Below are 21,212 nucleotides of genomic sequence, written 5' to 3'. Positions count from 1 at the left end.
ACTGCAAAAAGTTTTTTTTTTCGAGAAAAAAAAATATTTTGCAGATACTTAGATATTTTGAAAACTATCAAAATCAAATCAAAAATCAAATTATTCGCTCTACAGCATTGCCTTGGCGTTCTCGATTGCGAGATTCCTACTCGAAACTAGGTGTTCGAAGGCTTGATTGTTGAGGCAATTGCAAACCTCTTTTTACACCCTAGCTTCCATCCATCCCGGGATTCGAACTGACGACATTTGGATTGTTAGTCCAACTGCCTACCAGCGACTCCACCGAGACAGGACCCAGGGAGACGACTCCTACACCTGGACTGAGCTAACGACCTAACCTTTTTTTTTTTTAGGTTAGTCCGGGGCCAACATTTACTTCCCTTCCGACGGAAGGCGTGATCAGACAAATCTCGTCTCGAAAAATGCCACCGGGACCGTCTGGGTTCGAACCCAGGACGACTGGGTGAGAGGCAATCACGCTTACCCCTACACCACGGTCCCGGCTAAAGATTGCAAAACATCTGGGCAGGTGTAAAATGCATTTTAAAACCCTTTTTTCCTTCCTAACCTTACTGAGGAAAGGCTATAAAATCACTCGAAAAATGAACTTTTTAATTAGACCTCCTAGACCTACCGTCATTTATACATATCGACTCAGAATCACCAGCTGAGCAAATGTCTGTGTGTTTGGCCGTATGTAGACATGTGTACCGAATCAATGTCACTGGAATATCTCGTCACTGACTGAGCCGATTTTGACCGTATTGGCCTCATTCGATTCGTCTTGGGGTCCCATAAGTCCCTATTGAAATGCATAAAAAACTGCTGCATATAAATTTCACAATTTGAAAAAAATTGTGGTTTTAGCATGGAAACCTGCCATATCATATATTTTTTAGAACGGTTCTGAAATGACCTTTCTTGTGGATTAAAAATTTTCAAGATCTGACTTGCCAATCTAAAATAACAAGCAATTTAAAAAATGCTCTGAATTTACATAACCTCAATCTATTTCCCACGGCGGTGTATGTACAATCATGACAAAAAGTCTGTAGGCAGTCTGTTTGTTTTACTCATCACTTATTTTTATTAGGACCTCTTTGGTGCTGCGATCACGTTAGGGGCGATCCATAAACCATGTGGACACTTTAGGGGGGTTGGAATCACTCTATAAATAAGAGGAAGGAACCAACAACCTAAAGGTGGATTAAGTAACGTTTTTCATTCAAATTTTATATTTTTTTATTTGTCTACGCCCCTCCTCCCCATGACGTGGCTAGAGTCGATGGACAAAAACTGCAAAAAATATTTGCAACGGCCTTAGCTAATTTTCATAATTTTAACAACTTATTTTGTAAAACTTTTGATAGAGACTTGCTTGACTTGTAGCTATTCTACACTCGATTTTAATTGAAAGCGCGCATTAGGCCATTGGGTCCTTGGAATGTAAACTTCGAACCTGTTCCATTCGGGATTTTGGCTCAGTTTAGCCACCGAAACAAGCCCCTTAATATACGAAAAAGTTATTTCTATTACATCCTAATGCCCTTGTACTGTTTGCTTTTTATTTACAGGTACTCGGAACTCCGGCAAGGGACCATCCATAAACCACATGGACACTTTAGGGGGGGCGGGGGTGGTATGGCGATTGTCCACGATCTATACAAAAAAGTTTTTTTTTGTATGGACAATTGTCCACGAGGGGGGGGGGAGGTAAAAGATTCCCAAAAAAGTGTCCACGTGGTTTATGGATGGTCCCCAAGCAATTTTGCACTATTTTTTTGCGTCAATGCACAAAATAGTAGAAAATTGATCAAAATTTCAGAGAATTTCACTACGACGAAAAATAATTGTTTGTTATTAGTTTTTTTTTTTAATATGTGATGCAATTGTGTTCTTTTACGCCGCTTCTCGACTCATATTTTTTCCCAAGGATATCGAGGTTTTTAAGCGAAGATGGCGTTCGAATGGTGAACGCCCGAAATGTCAAAATCACGCAGTGGTACCAACATTACGGAACAAGTGTGCCATGGCATGACAGCCACATTTTTTTTCTAATGTTGGTGCTACTGCGCGATTTTGACATTTCGGGCGTTCACCATTCGAACGCCATCTTCGCTCAAAAACCTGGATGGGCATCAATGTTGCAAATAAATTTGCGTTCAAGTTGTTCCATCTGTACAACAATGTGCGCACTGCAATGCATTTAATTAGCAAAACCAATCACGTTACGTAAATTTACCGCATGTTATTTTACATTCCCACAAAACACGTACGGTCCATTAATTTTGATTGTTTTATTCATTATAAAAGGATCACCCCCGTCTCAACCCATCCCTGCAGCACGGAATAACCACACAAACACCCCTTTTGACCCCGTACAAAAGTGGACTGGATTTATTTATAGAGAGCAAAATAAACACCTGGGCGCGCATTGGGTCCTTGGAATGTAAAGTTCGAACCTGTTCCATACCATTTCGGGGTAGAACATTCCTAAAACGTGCAGTGAACCAAACCGTGATTCCAACATCGCCTCGAATTGCCATCGAAGAAAAAGGGGGAGGGAAAAGCTTCTGATGATGCTGAGATGGGCCTTGGGCGGGAAAGACTTTTCTTTTTTCCACTTTCTTGGCAGCCAACAGCCCGCGTCAATACGGAGCGTCCTTTGCCCTTTAGGGGGAGGTGGAAGGAGGACACCGTGATTGATGTCTGGTCAGTTGGGAAGAACCATCTTGTGACGGGGTCCCAGGAAGGCTTTTTCAGACACTGCGACTGGTTTCGGGGGAAAAAAGCGAACAATGAAGCTATAAATGATGAAGGATTTTGGAAGGGATCGCCCATAAATTGATGGAAATGACCGGGTTGTGGTTGAGTCTTGTGGGTAAATTAAAGCTCTATTCAGAATAATATTCTCATACTCAGATAATGTTCAAGGCTGAATCCCAAAGAAATAGGTTTTATTTTCGCTAACGTTAAAGAGCAATTCCAGCTCAAATCAGGAATTTTTCTGGAACTTTTGTACCCGACCCTCTCCGATTTCAATGAAACTTTTTTGACATGTTATCCTAGGCCTATATAAGCCATTTTTGTGTATATTGAGCCAATTGCACTCAAAAATGACATTTGAGAAGGACGTGAGCGTTTTGAATATTTTTGCATTTCGTAATTTAAATATCGCTGTATCTCGAAGCCGTTGCAAAAAAAAAACGAAGTTGACTTTATAGCTGTCGGCCACCATTGCTAGTACCAACCACTAGTGTCTTCCTTTTTATCTACAAGGACTTCGCCGCCCTGGGCTCCTAAGTGTATGAAAGTATGGCACGGAGCGACGGCGCCGAATACCCATATTTACACATAGAATTTTAGAGCGCCCGCCGCGGGATTCGAACCGGCGACCTCTGGATTGGAGTCCAGTGCGCGGTCCGATTGATCCACACGGGCGGGACGAAGCCGTTGCATTGTACCAAAAAGTGGTCCAAGACAAACTTGTAGGAAATTGACTTTTTTGACATGTTATCCTAGGCCTATATAAGCCATTTTTGTGTATATTGAGCCAATTGCACTCAAAAATGACATTTGAGAAGGACGTGAGCGTTTTGAATATTTTTGCATTTCGTAATTTAAATATCGCTGTATCTCGAAGCCGTTGCAAAAAAAAAAACGAAGTTGACTTTATAGCTGTCGGCCACCATTGCTAGTACCAACCACTAGTGTCTTCCTTTTTATCTACAAGGACTTCGCCGCCCTGGGCTCCTAAGTGTATGAAAGTATGGCACGGAGCGACGGCGCCGAATACCCATATTTACACATAGAATTTTAGAGCGCCCGCCGCGGGATTCGAACCGGCGACCTCTGGATTGGAGTCCAGTGCGCGGTCCGATTGATCCACACGGGCGGGACAATAGGGCGGGACGAAGCCGTTGCATTGTACCAAAAAGTGGTCCAAGACAAACTTGTAGGAAATTGGACGGGCTTTCTGAAAAAAATACACTGAAACAAAAATACGCGCCACCTCTATGAGATTTTTTGATTTTTATGTTTAAAAGTGATATTTGAAGGTGATGTCACGATTTTTTTTCGTTCAAAATTTTTGAGGAAATAGCCTAAGATGTTACAAAAAGACTGACGAAAAATGCAGGATGGTATGTCTCTCCTAAAAAAATACAAAAATCATTTACTAAAACTTTGAAAAGTGGTCTAAACGTCAAAATTTTCAAAAACCAGTAGTGGGAATCGATTTCCCAGACAATTTTACATAAAAGTCACCATATTGACCATTGTCCTATGTCCAATCCTTGGGAAGATACAGCGGTTTTAAAAATAAAAATATCGAAAAAATAGGTTTTTTGGTGGTTTTTTGCAATTTCTATATGACAGACTTGATTTTTCAGTCTCGTAAATATTTTTACCGAAAAGCTCGTCTAATTTCCCATAAGTTTGCCTTTGACAGCTTTTTAATTTGACTCGTTTCAATATTTGCGTAAGCTTATTTAGTATTCAGGTGTCTACCACACTGAAAAAAATATTCTATTTTCAGTTATGAGCATTGTAATTAAACTTATATCTGTAAGCCCATACATCCAATTGAAAAGCTGTCAAAGGCAAACTTATGGGAAATTAGACGAGCTTTTCGGTAAAAATATTTACGAGACTGAAAAATCAAGTCTGTCATATAGAAATTGCAAAAAACCACCAAAAAACCTATTTTTTCGATATTTTTATTTTTAAAACCGCTGTATCTTCCCAAGGATTGGACATAGGACAATGGTCAATATGGAGACTTTTATGTAAAATTGTCTGGGAAATCGATTCCCACTACCGGTTTTTGAAAATTTTGACGTTTAGACCACTTTTCAAAAAAACAGTTTTAGTAAATGATTTTTGTATTTTTTTAGGAGAGACATACCATCCTGCATTTTTCGTCAGTCTTTTTGTAACATCTTAGGCTATTTCCTCAAAAATTTTGAACGAAAAAAAATCGTGACATCACCTTCAAATATCACTTTTAAACTTAAAAATCAAAAAATCTCATAGAAGTGGCGTGTATTTTTGTTTCAGTGTATTTTTTTCAGAAAGCCCGTCCAATTTCCTACAAGTTTGTCTTTGACCACTTTTTGGTACAATGCAACGGCTTCGAGATACAGCGATATTTAAATTACGAAATGCAAAAATATTCAAAACGCTCACGCCCTTCTCAAATGTCATTTTTGAGTACAATTGGCTCCATATACACAAAAATGGCTTATATAGGCCTAGGATAACATGTCTAAAAAGTTTCATTGAAATCGGAGAGGGTCGGGTACAAAAGTTCCAGAAAAATTCCTGATTTGAGCTGGAATTGCTCTAAAGCGGACAGGTCTACTGCGTAAAGTTTACCGCAGACATTATTCGTTAACTAAACTTAAATACTCAATTGTTGGCAAAAAACGCGACTCACCTGAATGACGGTTTTCCGGGGCCCGTGGCCGTGGTGCAGCTGCTGGACGAGTTGGTGGCTCTGGTGTTGCTGCGCTTGCTGCTGGTTGATGATCGGTTGCAGTGGCAGTGGCAGCTGCAGCGGCAACTTCGGTGCCAGCTTGTCCGGCTGCGACAGCGGGTTCGTGTTGTTGGCCCGGACCAGGTCCAGCGCCAGCAGTGCCTTCGGACCGCCGGGGGTAAAGTAGACCGTTTGCTGGGGTTGCTGCTGCGAGTGCTGCTGGTGCTGGGCCTGCAGAACCTGCTGGCCGCTGACGATCTGAACATGCTGCAGCTGCTGCTGCTGGTGGTTGCCACTGATGGGCTGCGTAAAGGACTGCGATTGCTGCAGGTTCTTGTTCTTGTCCACCATCGGGTGGATCGTGTCGGTCAGCGGCGTGCGGAACGTGGCCGACGACAGGTTCGCTGATTTGTTCTTCTGGTTGTCCAGCTTTTTCTTGCCATGGGACGCCGCCAGTCGCTTCCAGGACAGCGCGTTGATGAACAACGAGTGCTTCTTGAGGTTCTTCTCGAGGGCATTCTTCTCCGAGAGGATCCGAGCATTGTCCGTGTTGTTGTTGTTGTTATTGTTGTTGTGGTTGCGTTCCTGTATGCTGTTGCTGTTGTTGTTGCTGTTGATGTTGTTGTTGATGCTGTTGATGTTGGCGATGAATCCTGCAAGAAAATGTTATATGAGTGTTTGATATTCTCAAATTGAAGCGACTGGAACCATAATTACGATCACGATCACAAGAAAAAAAAAATTTTGAGCTAAAACAAGCATAAGTTTATATATTATTAAATACAAACAAAGATAAATACCAACTCTCAACGAAAATTCGGATTCCGAGACATTTTAATTTTTGTATATTTTATTTGGCTTAAGACTCTAAAAGGCATCATTCCCGGTCGGCCATTTGGTAGCCGTGTTTGTTTTAGAAAAACATTCAAATCTTGTTTAAGAATGTATCAAACGGAAAATTTCTTTGTGTTGTTTGTGTAGAAGCATTTTACATATCGTGATTAATTATTCATTTCAATTTACTATTTCTGGACCATGAATTCAGAAGCATCATTGACGGTCAATGCCACAAGATTGAAGGACACCATCTACGACCTTAAAATTGAGGGCCTTCATATGATCAAATCATCATTTTTTATCATTAGTTTGTCTATACACGTTTTCACACAGTTTTAGAAGCTAAATTATTTCGTTATTTAAGCATTACTTGCATATACTTACTATACTAAGCGCTGAGATATGGACTACCTTTCAACAGCTGATTATTTCAAAGTTGGGGACAGAGTCTGTGGGTCGAGTAAAACAACTGAAGGAATAAACTTCAAAATAGCTTATAGATGAAATCTGTATCTTGGGAAGAGATTTTCTAATTGTTTTGGTGTCTTCAGTATGTAAAGGTGAAAACCATTCAGAAAAAATAAAACTTTTAAAACCTGCAACCCTAAGAGGGAGACACGATTTTAATTTCTAGCAGCCGCAATTAACCCTCAACTGCCCAATTTTTTTTTCGAAAATATTTATTTTTCCCGTGTTCAGGTGGTCTTTTTGAGCAACTTTTGTTCTACGAAAAACTTTACTTCTCTTGTTTTATGTTTTTCTTGTTTTATTTTTAGTATTTTAATTTGCATTTATCTTGTTTAGTTTATGTTTGTTTTTGGTTGTATTTGGCCTATTCTACTACCTAATATAATTACTTTCTGCCTATCTAATTTTTCCACGTTTTTACAGTCATTTTTCAATTTTTTGCATGTTTTTCACATTTTCTGCTATAGAATGGCACCATCATCACTAAAATTGCAAAAAAATGCGTAGAGGCATAGTCTGGGATACTACAAAATTTACTGCATACTTCTTTTTACTGAATATATAGGAAATGTTAGTAGCCAAATATTAACCGATTTTGATAATTCTTGCTACATTTCATCCGGAAGAATCTCTTGAATGATGAGAGGGATCCAAAATATATACATGAACATATGTTCCAGAATAAATACCATATTTTATATTTTTTGTTCTTGATATTTTGTTAAAAATATTGGTATTTAAATTTAATTTCTATGTAACAACTAATAATTTGTAATGCATGAAAATTATTTCAATCATTTAAAGAACCATTCGAAAGTCCAACTATTTTTTTTTACGGCAATATTTAAAATTTTGATTTACTTGACAAAAACATTAAAAAACTCACAGATTAAAAGTTGTATGAGATTTGATTTAATTTGATAGCCGATTTGATAGCCGAGTTACGCCTTTTTAAAGTTGCCTTCTTCATCTTTTTGGAGCTCCTTGGGGCTGCAAGTGTTATTAAACAGATACCATTTTTCACAAAGAGTAAAATAGCAGAAAATCGTTCTTGGTATGTATTAGGGGTCAACAAGAGCAAATTTTGAGCTTTAGAAAGGTAAAGGGAAATTTTTTTTATGCTTACGTGGAATTTCCCGAAGATAACGAATATGTAAAAATTGTGCCCAAAAAGTGCCGTCTTGTTGGCCTACAGGGCAAAAGTAAACGGTGTAATCTTTACTAATCTTTGCTTGTCAAAATAATCTCACTCATAGTGGCCCTATGTTTTCCCAAGCTTCCAATCAACGTGGTACAAGAGGTAATAGCTTATTATCCCGTCCTCATGTAGTAACGCATCTAACTTTAAATCTTCATATCTACAATAATTATAAAAGTTTCAAAATAAAATTAAAGTAGAATCTTTCTCAAGATAGTTTGATCGAAAAAATTCTAAATTGAGGTAAAATTACATCATAAAAGTGGTAATATTCAACCTTCCAAAATTACACCTTCCAAATTTACACAATTTTTTACTGTGTTCTTGCGATTACCGGACAAATCAGAATGATTTGTGGCGGGCAAACGAAGACTTTCTCAAAACTGCTCTTCAGATGGCTAACATTTTTCTAATAAAGATCTTCAATCATCTTCTGCACATTGTCAACAATTTAAAAACTACAATTGAATACTTCATGAATTGAAAGAATTGATTGATATAGGAGATTATTTTCAACCTGTTCTTTGTTTGACGAGAGAAAAAAATGTTTTGCATTTAATGCCTTTTTCTGTATACTTGGTCAACTTTTGACAAAAATTTAAACATATTTTTAATTGAAATATCAAAATAATAGTTCAAAATTAAAACCGTCAGATACGAAAAAAGGTTTTCCCCACCTGTGGAAATTAAGCCATATTATAACGTAATAGACAGTTCTTTTTGAAATATAGTTAACTGGCATTGAAATATTCTCAGCCTCACACTTCCTTTGTTTTTAGAACATTAAAAATTCAAATCATGCTGTCGCTCCAAATACATTGAAGGCTTTGTTAAAACATTGCTGGTCCGTAAACAATGTTTACTAAAAATTAACTTTTTCATAGAATAGCTTCCTTATCGCAAATCATGCTTATTTTTTTTTTTTTTTTGCTTTACAATATTGTTTTTGAACACCGGAAGTCAATTATAATGGAAATCGAAAATTCCTTAGAAAATATTAAGCAATAAGCCACTGATTGTATCTTTCTATTACGAAGAGTCTTCTTGTTACATTTTTAATCAATTCCAAGGAACTTCCGGTACCCCCAACCTACCTTCCTCCGCCCGGTTTGTATTGTTCTTGCCATCGTCCTTTCCGCCGAGGTTCAGGCTGTTATTGTTATTGTTGTTATTATTATTGATCGCGTTCGTGTGGCTGTTGTTCGGCACCGGCTGTATCAGGTTCGGCGGTTTGGTGTTCTCGCGGTTTTTCACATTATTCAGCTGCTCGTAGGAGTAGTTGTTCAGCGGAAAATCCGCCGAATTCGAGGACGAAAGCGTCCCCGCACTGTGGTGGTGCGTCGAGTAGATGGGACGACGCTCCCGCGGACTAAAGCTCAGCACGGTTCCCATCTTGTTGGTTGCTGCTGGTGGTAGATTCCTTGAGGGCTCGACGACGAGGTCCACTTTTTGTTTTGTTTGAGGGGGGGTTGAGGTTTACGGTGAATAATTTATTCTAGGCGATTTGGATCTGCTTCTTTATGTAACAACGAAAATCATCGACTTTTTCCCATTCCAAGGCGCGATTTTTCCTTTTTTTGTGTATCCTTTTTTAATGCTCTATAGCAGTGTGTATTTGTCGCACTCAACACCCCTCACGGTTTTCCCCTGCGCTGTGTCACAACACCATCCCCGATTTTCCGCGTGCTTTTCTCCACGAAATTCGGCACCCAAAATCCACTAATTTCTTCCTTCCGGGCGTTTTTTTATTCCCCGAGTGTATTTACGTATCGTGGCTAGACACGGAGGGAAATCGGCACTGTGTTATCGTCTCACTTCCGTCGTGCGTAACGCGCAAACCAAACTTCCGGAAGAACTGGAAGGTGACCACGGGGTGGTTTGGCGTGACGAAAATGTAGGCTGAAAATTGCTGAACATAAACTTTTTTCTCTCCCGATGCTAGTGGAAAACACGCACACAAGCAAACACGTGGACGACGTAGCTTTTCACAATCACTCACTCACACATGTGCAAAGCGCGTTTTTTTCAGGCAAAATCCTGTCCATTTGGGGACACACGCACTAGACTTGGACCACTTCCGTCGTAAATTCCAGCGAATTCCTCAACTGGTCAGAAACCTCTAGGGAATCGACTATCCACGTTTTTTTTCTCCGGGGATGTTTTAAGGGATGATTTTCCACCCTGAACACACTCACTCGCGAGCACACTCACACACGACACACTTTTCGTCTCAAAGTTTTCCCATTTGTGTGGAGTTATCCGAGATGCAACTGCCTCACCCGTCGAAAATCCTTGCGAACAGAATTCACTTCCGATTCTCGAGCGATTATCCGAGCGAAAAAGAAAACTCAAGTTCACTAACTGCTCAACGCGACGCGTGAAACTAAACGTGGAAAATCGACCTGGAAAAAATCCTTCTCCAAAGATCAGATTTTTGATAGTATATCAAAACGCAAATATGGAGGACACCAAGTCACCCTCACACTGGTTCTGATATAAATGACGATTTGAGAAAAGTCGAATTTCGATTCACCTAGCCTGGCCAAAGGGAAAGAGTCCTGACACGCACACACTCCCAACTCGCCCATAAGTAGCGTAAGAAAATCCTCAAGTTTTCCCAGCAACGCACGCACACACTCACCAAACGAACCCCCAACAAACAATCCCAAAGCGCGGTTGTGCGACGGCGCATAAAAACGGCACAGCACACACGAAACTAGGACTAAAGCTGATGTCTTCACCCCTACAAGCAACCATTCGCAACCACCCCCCGCGCGATATGGTGGTTACAACACGCACACAGTGACGGTGGCGGGCACACTTTTATGCTACCACCCTCGCTGTTTTGTGGTTGGAGCCCGCAACACCCAACAACCTCCTACCTCCCATACTTTGGTCTGGGTTTGGTGATGTCCCCGTTTTGGAGTGGAGGGTGTTATGCTTGTATAGGATGGCATAGTGGGAATGAGTGAAAGATTTTTAAATTTCATTTTCAACATGCTACCTTTTTTGAATAAAATATTAATAGATGAATAATAATATGATTTCAATGTCAGGAGTAAACTTTGTAAGAACAGTCAGAAGAGTTGTTGCAAATGGGAAGGGACAACTTTTGGCTTGATTGAAATTTCTTCTAGAAAGTGGTTGGACTTGCCAATCCCAGCAACTTTGTGAACTACAGAAAAAATATCTCGCAATATACGCATTCTACGCATGCCTTCAAAAATCAGTTTTTTTTAAAATAGCAATTCATGATTAAGTTTTCAAGAAAAGTGTTGTTCAAGCACTTTTAGAGCTCCAAAAAACAAACATTTTGGTTTTTTTTAACAAGGTCAAAAGTTCAAACAATTTTTAGGTTAAAGAGGTGCAATTTAAAAACTCAAATATCTCGAAAATGGCCAGATTTTAAGCGCTAGGTTGCATTCGAAAAGGGAGAATTAGCACTACAAACGCTAAAAAATCCCAGGGGTATTTTTTTCAAACTCGAGATATGTTCATTTGAAAATGTCTAATTTTCAAGGGCAAGTGTATGGGACCCCCTAATGAAATTAGAAAATTGTCCAATAATATTTATGTTTTCCCATATATTTTTGCCTGCTTCAGAATAGTGAAAGTGTCAAAATATCGATTTTTGACAATGCTTTGGGTTTCCATGTAAAATTATCTCAAATAACGTCGCTCTGAGTGTACTTACGAGAACATACCCTGAAAATTGATGTAAGTACGACCAAAGGGATTTCAGGTCAGAACGCGTTTGACGCACGTACAAGTTAGATTACCGTAAACATTTGTAATTATAACTCGGGACTCCGGCAACCAACTTCAACCAAACTTTGGGACAATGCACAGAATGGTTAGCTAAACAAAACGTGTTTGTTATTGTTTGCATTACGTGCTCTAGTTTTTGTTTATTCAAGGTCAAACATTAAAACTTTTTTTCTCGGAACGTTGAAATGGCGGGTGCGACGATTGTTGTGACTTGTGCATTGCAAGAATCAGATTTTTTTTTTCAAAAGAAAATATTTTTGTGATGAGTGAGTGTAACCGGTTTGTTTTTTTTTCGGAAAATCCCCACATACAAGCAGTGCACAAGCCACAACAATCGCCCAAGGGGTCATTCTTATGCAAAATTAGCTGAAATTTCCGAAAAATAAAACTTTGAAAAGCACACGATTGAGCTATTCGGGTTAAAAATTCGAAAAACTGGTCAAAAATGGTCAAAATTATAACTTTTTCAAAAAACTTTTTTGTAAAATTCTGATAACTCGTGAAGAATACATGCAAACCCCTTATATCAACATATCAAAATTTTTGTTTTTGTCTGTTCTACAGCATTGTAGAACACTGTTACACTCTAAAATGTAACCCTGCAAAGTTAGAAAAAACACGTTTTAAAATGAAAAAAATAGTTCTAAGTGAAAAAATGACCCTTCTGGGTTATTTCAAATTCGAAAAGTACATTAAATTTCCCATAAAATGTCATGTCTCACGATTTTTGACAGTTGAGTAACGGGAAATGGCATCAATTTTAAAACTATTTTTTCACTTTTTTTGATGAAAAATATTTTTTTCGGAATTTTGAGTACGCCATCAAATCGGGCGTCTAATTTTACACAAAAGTCCCTTTGACACCAAATTTCTATCTCTTCACGGTTGCGAGCTACAAATCACTGAAAAACGTGTCTTAGTAAAACACCAGAAAAATGAAAGCGGTCGTACCGCCCCACCGTCACGAGATTTCGAAAAATAGACCTCGGATTCGTGATCAGGGACCAAAATTACCCCTTAGAGCAAAGTTTCACGAAAATCGAAGAGGGGTCGGTGCAACTTTTTCCGATTTCGTGTGAGTTGGTGGAGAATGACCCATTAATTTTTAAGTTCCATTCTACTCGATTCTACCAATGCTTCTTTGATTTTCAAATTTAGAAAATGTAAAATCAAACTTGTGAAGAGATCCCAACATTTGTAGTTGATGACGCGACCACTTAGTTGGTAATCCCAAATTTTCCCTTAAAATACTTGCAAAAAATGTTGATGTCTATTACCACCAACTACGACACAGACAAATTTAAAAATTATTCTATTATTAAGTGAGAATTTAGAATCGCAAAAAAATCGGTTACAGTCCATACAATTCATTGAATTGGACTTGTACCAGCAGATTTGGAAAGCTTTTTCAACAAGTAGATAGTATTCCACAAAGTAATAGAAATTTTGATATTAAATTTTAATTTTGTTGGATATCTATGACTTAATTATATTAAATTATATTAAACAGCTATTATTTTTAAATTTGTCATAATACTTTTAAATATTTGTCAACAAATCAATGATTTTGCCAAAAAATAAAACTCCCGAGTCCTGGGAATTCCCGGGAAATTGCAAAATTCATCTCTCGATTCCCGGGAAATTTAAAATCTCGAGAATAGTCACCCTCTATTCAAAAATAATGTTGAAAACATTGCTTAAACAGCTGTCCCAATTTAGTATAATTTGTCCTGATTCGCCCCAGATACCGGCATCAAATCAAAAATTTAAAATTATTAAAGTCAGTATACTAAAATTGCAACAATTTTCCTAAAATTCCAATATAAAAAATGCTTTGAATATCTTATCAATTACTGAGTATTCAACTTTTTCACTATTTTCACAAGCAAAACTGAATTTCCAGATTACAAAAAAATATTATTTTGTCAATTTTAGGAAAATCGGGACAACATATAAAATTCCCGGTTTTGGAAAATTTCTGGGAATTCTGTCTCGACTTTACTTGTTTAGTAATTCCCATCATCTTTTTCTTTTTTCTTGTCCAAAGTTATGCAGACTACGATTTTATGCTAATGATTCATGGTGAAAAGCTTATGATTTTTTTCGTAGAGCAAAATGTGAGAAAATAAAAAAATCACTTGAAAATTATGATCCCAATATCTTTTTGTAGTTTTTATATAAATACTCAGAATAAAAATGTTGTTGTTTTTTTCGCTCCCGTAACAAAATGTCAATGTAAAACAGAAACATGTGACTTTTATTTACGGAAAAAGAGTTTCTAGAGAAATATGCTTATTTTATTCGCATCAAAATTTTGAGCATTTTCAACTACTCCAAAGTAATAAATATCTTAAATAAAAATTAGCTAATTTGTAAATTTTCCGATTTTTTTAAGGAAAACAACTGCAAATGTGATTGAAATAAGTGTTTAAGCTTGGTAGACTGAGAATTGGTATATTTCCCCCTTTAATACTCTAGCCACATTGCAATCACCATCCCACTGTGCAGCACTTGACGGGACGTAAAAGGGGTGATGTTGACGCACGGTTGCATCGTCTGCAAAGCAACCACCCCCTACCACTAGCAGCAGCATAACAACAGCCACCCACTCTGCACTCCTGACTCAGCGGTGGACGAAAGTCGAAGAAAGAGCTACGAAAAGGGGAGAGAGCATAAACGCAGAGAGTCGAACTATTGTTGTTGTGTCTCCTCTCAGGTCAGCATAAATTTATGCAGCATGGCCAACTATACGAATGGAAAAGCCACACGTTGGTGCGGTTGTGCGGTGAAGAAGTTTGTACGCCTGATTGGGACGAGAGAATGAAATGAGAACAGAGAACATAGATCCGATTAATGCAGCAACATTGCATCAGCCGAAGAAAGTTGTGCCAGGCAACTTTGGTGGGGCTAACCTACTTTCGGTCGGGGTGACAATTTGGTGAGTGATATTTTTTGGGATTGTTTATTTCTTCTTGCTGGAATGAAGTATCTGTATTTCAGTAAATATTTTTCAAACATGTTTTTCTTTGCAGAATCATAAAATAAAACTAATATTTTGTATAGCTTATTTTTATGAAAAAGAATTCTTTACTAATTGATACACAGCATAAAATTAGGATTTCTTTATTTTCTTATACATGCATGAATTACAATTTCTTCTTAACCGTAGTAAAAAAAAAAGTAGCCCTCCTCTCATTTATAGAGTGATTCCAACCCCCCTTAAATGACCACATGGTTTATGGATCGCGCCTAACGTGATCGCAGCACCTAAGAGGTCCTAATAAAATAAGTGATGAGTAAAAAAATAGACTACCTACAGACTTTTTATCAAGATTATACAGAGAGATTTGAGGAAAATGCCATCCCTCTACTGTGGGGAAATAGATTGAGGTTATGTAGATTCAGACCATTTTTTAAACTGCTTTTAATTTTAGATAGGTAAGTCAGATCTTAAAAATTCTTAATCCACAAGAAAAGTCATTTCAGAACCTTTCTAAAATTATATCATATGGCATTTTTTCAGGCAAAAACAACTCTTTTTTGCAAATTGTGAAATTTATGTGCAGCAGTTTTTTAAGCATAACTTTTGATGTGCTTTACTAAATTTTATACATTTTAATAGGGACTTATTGAATCGAATGAGGCCAATACGGGCAAAATCGGCTTAGCCAGTGACGAGATATTCCAGTGACATTGATTCGGTACAACACACAGACATTTGCTCAGCTGGTGATTCTGAGTCGATATGTACAAATGAAGGTAGGTCTTGGAGGTGACAAAAAGTAAACTTTCCTCATTAATCGAAACCACTCCGTCTGATCTTATTTTTTCTTTTTTTTTTTTACAAATTCTGTCCAAAATTTTTTTTTCAAATTTTTTTTTGCTGTGTCGCTTCACACAGCTTCCTTCACACGAGACACGCTCGCGCCTGCAATCGATTCCAACAACAACACCTTCTTTTCTTTGATCCTTTGATGTCGGTGCTTGAAAACGCCAGCAGAGAAGTGAGAAAATTTGCACCCCTTTTTGCGCAAAACAGCAAAGATAAACGCGTAAAGGACACTCTGTCGTCATCATCAAAGTAAAACTCCGCGTTGCAGTTGAATTTATTTGACTATTTATTCGATATTCGTATTTTTCTGAGTACAACGTTGTTTTTGCCTTTAACACAGTGAGGGTTATTTAATCATGTTGCGTTTTATTTAAAGTTGGTTATTTTCGGGTTTTGTCAGAGATTCAACGATTAAACAGTTGATTTTTTTTATTTGCTTTTGTAGCTATTTGTGTATATTGTATGTGGGTCAAAAGATTCCTACTTAAACTCTATTGAGGTGTGTTGCCCTAATAATTTATATGTTGTTTTAACACCATTAACTGTACCAGCGTATGCATAGATTCGATAAGCTTGAGCTTGTATAGTGACGAACGAAGTTTAAAAACATTAGCAGTTTTACTTTTCTTTGAAAACATTGAAACATAACCATTACACAGTGTTGGATATAACAATATAATACAGTCATTCTGATGCACATTGCGAGATAACTAAACAACAATCTTAGCGCGTTTTAAATTACCAATTATACAATTACTAATATACAATAGTGTCTGAGAAGAGGAAAGAAGAGAAGCGATGTACAGCGGTAGCTTTTGGCAAACAAAAGAGGAGCATAAATTTACACCCAAGTTTTATTGACTAGTAAATTGTGATGTTTTTCGAAAATTTACGAAATCAAAACAAAGTTATGTTAAGACTTTTTTCTCTACTGTTTCGAGTGGAAGAAGATCTTGGTATTCTCTCTAGTTTGTAATTTAAACGAGTTGTTGGTTGAGATTCAATTCGGTGTTATAGTTTGGAGTTATCCAATAAAACAGTGCTCTTATAAAAGTTGTAAAGTGTTGTGATGTTAGATAGTTAATTTGAGTTCGGTTTATGTTTGCAGTCTTCGATGATTTTTGTTATTTTTGTTTTACTAATTTGTTGATTTCATCAATGTCACCTTATAATCTGTTATTTTTATGTTTTGAGCAATTCTACCAAGAACATTTTTTTTATTGAGTTTTTAATTTGGTTTTGTTTGGCTGAAAAATTGTGAGTACTGTCATTATTGACTTAAAAGTCGATTTGGCATCTTTAGTTTGTCCATACACAATATACGTGAAATTATAGCAGCTGGCTATAGAAAAATATATTTTTTCTGAGATCATAAAAATATCTTACCTTCATAAAAATTGCATTCACTCGCAAAAATTTCCCCCACAAATCAGCATTTTATTTTATTTTGCATGTTTTTTTTTATTTAGACTAATCTTTGAATCATTGAATTATTCATACAAGTTTCTGTACAGATTTGACAGTTGTCCATACATATCTTTTACTCTGGAATTTATACTTAGAGAACCAAATTTCTTAACATTTTGGAGTCTTAGGGAAAACCTTTTAAAAAAATATTTTTTTTGAATTCCACTTTTTATCACAGAAAAGGATTTGCCTAAAAACACAATTCCAGCAATTTTTTACATTGTGATTCGACTAAAAAATCAATTTCACATTTTTTTTGTCAGACGTGTTTTCAATGTTTTTACAAAATAATGTTTCAAAAATAATGGCATCACTGCCAAACATTTGTTTGCACATGCTGAGCTATACATAAAAATATGTCTGGTTGAGCCTCTAGAAAAGATGATTTTTTTTTGCCAAAAATGTGTTTTGCGCAAATCGAAAATAGGCCATTGCAAATGATTTTCTTAATTTTTGTCGCCCTCTTTTCGAAATTCAAAAAAAAAATCTAATATTTAAAAGCTTAAAAAATAATTTTTCAAGGTTCATTTTGAAAATTGCCAAACATAAAGTTTTTTTTTCGGGTAAGAAGTGGAAAGAAAGGATGACAAAAAATTGAAATTATCTATCTATATATATAAAAAATTTCGACGGTTTTGTTCGAACGCGAATCAATTCAACACGGAACGTCGGATCGAGGTGCTCTTTGTTGCGTTGGGTCCGTATAAGTCCAAGGAAGGTTCTTACGCCAAAAAGTTACAACTTTGGCCACTCTGGAACCGATTCCGAAAAATCTGCAGATTGTATGAGAAAAGTTACGTAAAATCAAATTTTGATCACAGGAGGCTGAATAGGCAAACAAGCAAGAAACGTCAGGAAACTAAAAAAGGGCAAGACGAAGTTTGCCGGGAAGAGCTTGTTTTTTATAATTTTTACCACGAACGCTTACATATGGCAACAGTTATTATTTGAAAAAAAAAAACAAGTTTCCATTTAATATTTTGGATTATGAAATTTAATTTTAAAAAACAATGTTGGTTTATCAAGTTATCAGTTAATTTCATGTTTACATTTCCTTCAATGCAAAATCAAGTTTTGCTTTTCGGAGAAATTTTCGTAAAGAAAATTTTTTTTAACAATTTTTCATATATTCGGAAAGTAAAGTTAGGCAGGTAAATATTAGACAATGACAAATAAAATCGCACTTTTTGACAGTTTACCTGCTTTGTTTGTTTGCCTGCATCTGTTTGCAGAAACGTCAGTCTGCATATTTGGCTTTATTTATTTGTTTGTCTTAGTCTTATACCTCCTTTAGTGAAAGGAACCTTAAATAATCTGTCTGTGCTTAAATATTGAGTTGAGTGCTCAAAACTAATTGAGTACAATTGATTTGAAAATTGTGCAAAAGATTAAAAATTATTTAAGAATAAAAAGTTAGTTCTCAAACGCATAGATTTCAGACATTTTGTCAAAAAATCTCAAATTCAAATCTCGAATTTCTGACTTTAGTGTCCATCCTGTTAATAATGCATATTACAACATTTTTTCATTGAAGTATTGAAACTATGGCTTGTTTTTTTGCCTTTGCCTTTGCCAAAGACACCAAATCGATTTGAAAAATCCGTTCTTGAGTCACAATTTTGCAATGTTCTGATAAAATTGTACGGAGATTTGTATTTACTGCAGACGTGCTCAACAAAAAATCAGCCCAACAAAAACACTTGAAGACATTTATCGATGTCTAAAAAAAAATTGCTCTTTTTCAATTGTGAGTAAAAAACTAAAAGCAGAAACATTTTCTGCGGAAAAACAGAAGAAAAGATAAAAGCTTGCTCCAGAGCGGAAAAATTACACACACGTTCAACACGTCCATTTGGGCGTTTGGTTCCCACCAGGACCGGGTAAAACTGAAACTAAGTTATGCGAGGTAAGTTCCAATTTGAGAAATTTTCTCCTGCAAGGTTCGATCGCGTTGGCGACCGAACCAAGCTCAAAAATTCCGCTTGAAGTATGATTTTTATTTTTGATCTACAATCGATTAAAGTTACAATTTTGCGTTAGGTTTGTTTTTTTCCTACTCACGATTTAACACCTAGAAAATGTGCGTTTTGCGCTGTAACAAGAACACTCATCTCAATTGCGATAGGTTAAGATATCGTACAGAGTATAAATACAGAGTGGGGCTTTGAGGAAGCCACGCGAGTCTGAGAAACCAAGTGAGAAGATTGTGTGCAAACGATTTGGAAGCCGTATTTTTCTTTCTAACATCTTTGAAAATTTTGCTATGCTGTGTGTAAATTTCCCCAAATTCTAGCTAGTTGTGCGTCGTTTTGCCTAAATTCCTGAGCCCCCTACTCCCTAAGCGGTGCTGGAGTTGTTCGGCGCGCCACTGATGGCGGAGAACAAGGCAAGACTATGGCGGTGAGCGTTGTTGTTGCTGTCGTCCAGCGGGTACACAAACTCGCCCAGCAGATCGCTGAGCGCCGAGCACAGGGCCTCGTAGTTCTCGTGCAGCGCGTTGTGGTACTCGCGCTGGTCCGAGCAGATGACGTTCGCGTTGATCTGCAGCGCGGTGTAGCAAATGCGCACAAAGTCACTGGAGAGAGAAAAAACTAATTTTAATGACATTTTCCAAAGATACCTCAGGGAAACCTTACCGGAATACATCCTTCAAATCCTCGACCTTGTCGGCGGGGTATTTGGCGCCATTTTTCGGATCTAAAAACGCCGACGCGTACGCCAGCGGTCCTGCGTTGACCGTAACGGCCACGCAACCTTGCAGCCTGAGCTGCAGCTTCTTGGCATCGATCGGCCCTAGGACGACCTCCTCCAGTTCGCCCATCTTGGCCTGCATCTCGTCGATCGCGACTTCGATCGGACTCAGCTCGAACGACTGCCGGTCCTTTACCGGAATGCGCTTCAGCACGTACGGGAAGCTGTATTGAGCTGGAATTTGAAGAAAGAAGCAAAAACTGTAAGTCAAGATTCCCCAAAAGCCAACCCCTCGAAGAACTCACTGGTCAACACGGTCCGCCGCTTCCACTGGTCCTCAACCGAGCCGCGCGCACCCCCATTCGGCGTGAACGGCGTCTCGAACATGAACGTGTCCACGTCGTGGTTCTGCTCGAACTCGGTCTGCCGGATCTCCAGCTCGTCCTTGCAAAAGTAGGGCGTCACGTGCGTCACCTGGATGTAGGCCAGCTTGGGGTCGAGAGTTGAAGCGTCAACCTGTAAATTCACATCAAATTTTAGTAAACTTCCACAAATCACAATCATGTCAGTCGTACCGGCGAGGAGTCCATAATCATCTTGACGTGATCGCTGCCGAACTTGTCCCGGTACTGTTTGGCTAGCCGCTCGGAGATCTCGCTCAGCGAGGTCACCTTCGGTTCCTTGTACACGTACTCGACGCCGTTTTCGTCTTCGAAGTAAGCCTACGATTTGAAGAGATAAGATAATTTAATACTTAAATACTTAAATACTTAAATACTTAAATACTTAAATACTTAAATACTTAAATACTTAAATACTTAAATACTTAAATACTTAAATACTTAAATACTTAAATACTTAAATACTTAAATACTTAAATACTTAAATACTTTAATACTTAAATACTTAAATACTTAAATACTTAAATACTTAAATACTTAAATACTTTAATACTTTAATACTTTAATACTTTAATACTTTAATACTTTAATACTTTAATACTTTAATACTTTAATACTTTAATACTTTAATACTTTAATACTTTAATACTTTAATACTTTAATACTTTAATACTTTAATACTTTAATACTTTAATACTTTAATACTTTAATACTTTAATACTTTAATACTTAATACTTTAATACTTTAATACTTTAATACTTTAATACTTTAATACTTTAATACTTTAATACTTTAATACTTTAATACTTTAATACTTTAATACTTTAATACTTTAATACTTTAATACTTTAATACTTTAATACTTTAATACTTTAATACTTTAATACTTTAATACTTTAATACTTTAATACTTTAATACTTTAATACTTTAATACTTTAATACTTTAATACTTTAATACTTTAATACTTTAATACTTTAATACTTTAATACTTTAATACTTTAATACTTTAATACTTTAATACTTTAATACTTTAATACTTTAATACTTTAATACTTTAATACTTTAATACTTTAATACTTT

At 37.0% G+C, this 21,212-nt stretch overlaps 2 protein-coding genes across 5 annotated transcripts in view; both read right to left on the bottom strand.

The window, feature by feature from the left end:
• LOC120423477 (putative uncharacterized protein DDB_G0286901) overlaps window positions 1–10,477 on the bottom strand; it is a 68,096-nt gene extending 57,619 nt beyond the window's left edge. The window contains exons 1-2 of the mRNA XM_039587313.2: window positions 9,065–10,477; window positions 5,429–6,120 (exon numbers count right to left, since the gene is read on the bottom strand). Coding sequence (XP_039443247.1) covers window positions 5,429–6,120; window positions 9,065–9,362 — 990 coding nt within the window. The 5' untranslated portion in view covers window positions 9,363–10,477. The remainder of the gene's footprint in view (window positions 1–5,428; window positions 6,121–9,064) is intronic.
• Window positions 10,478–15,832: 5,355 nt separating this feature from the next.
• LOC120423468 (dedicator of cytokinesis protein 9) overlaps window positions 15,833–21,212 on the bottom strand; it is a 146,566-nt gene continuing 141,186 nt past the window's right edge. For all 4 annotated transcript variants that reach the window (XM_052708878.1, XM_052708879.1, XM_052708876.1 and 1 more), the window contains exons 9-12: window positions 20,304–20,450; window positions 20,034–20,244; window positions 19,674–19,962; window positions 15,833–19,612 (exon numbers count right to left, since the gene is read on the bottom strand). In XM_052708878.1, coding sequence (XP_052564838.1) covers window positions 19,375–19,612; window positions 19,674–19,962; window positions 20,034–20,244; window positions 20,304–20,450 — 885 coding nt within the window. In that variant the 3' untranslated portion in view covers window positions 15,833–19,374. The remainder of the gene's footprint in view (window positions 19,613–19,673; window positions 19,963–20,033; window positions 20,245–20,303; window positions 20,451–21,212) is intronic.

The sequence above is a fragment of the Culex pipiens genome, chromosome 2, assembly GCF_016801865.2.
Source record: "Culex pipiens pallens isolate TS chromosome 2, TS_CPP_V2, whole genome shotgun sequence".
Taxonomy (NCBI): domain Eukaryota; kingdom Metazoa; phylum Arthropoda; class Insecta; order Diptera; family Culicidae; genus Culex; species Culex pipiens.
Note: the sequence above shows the minus strand (reverse complement) of the source record. Positions and strands in the feature narration are given on the sequence as shown.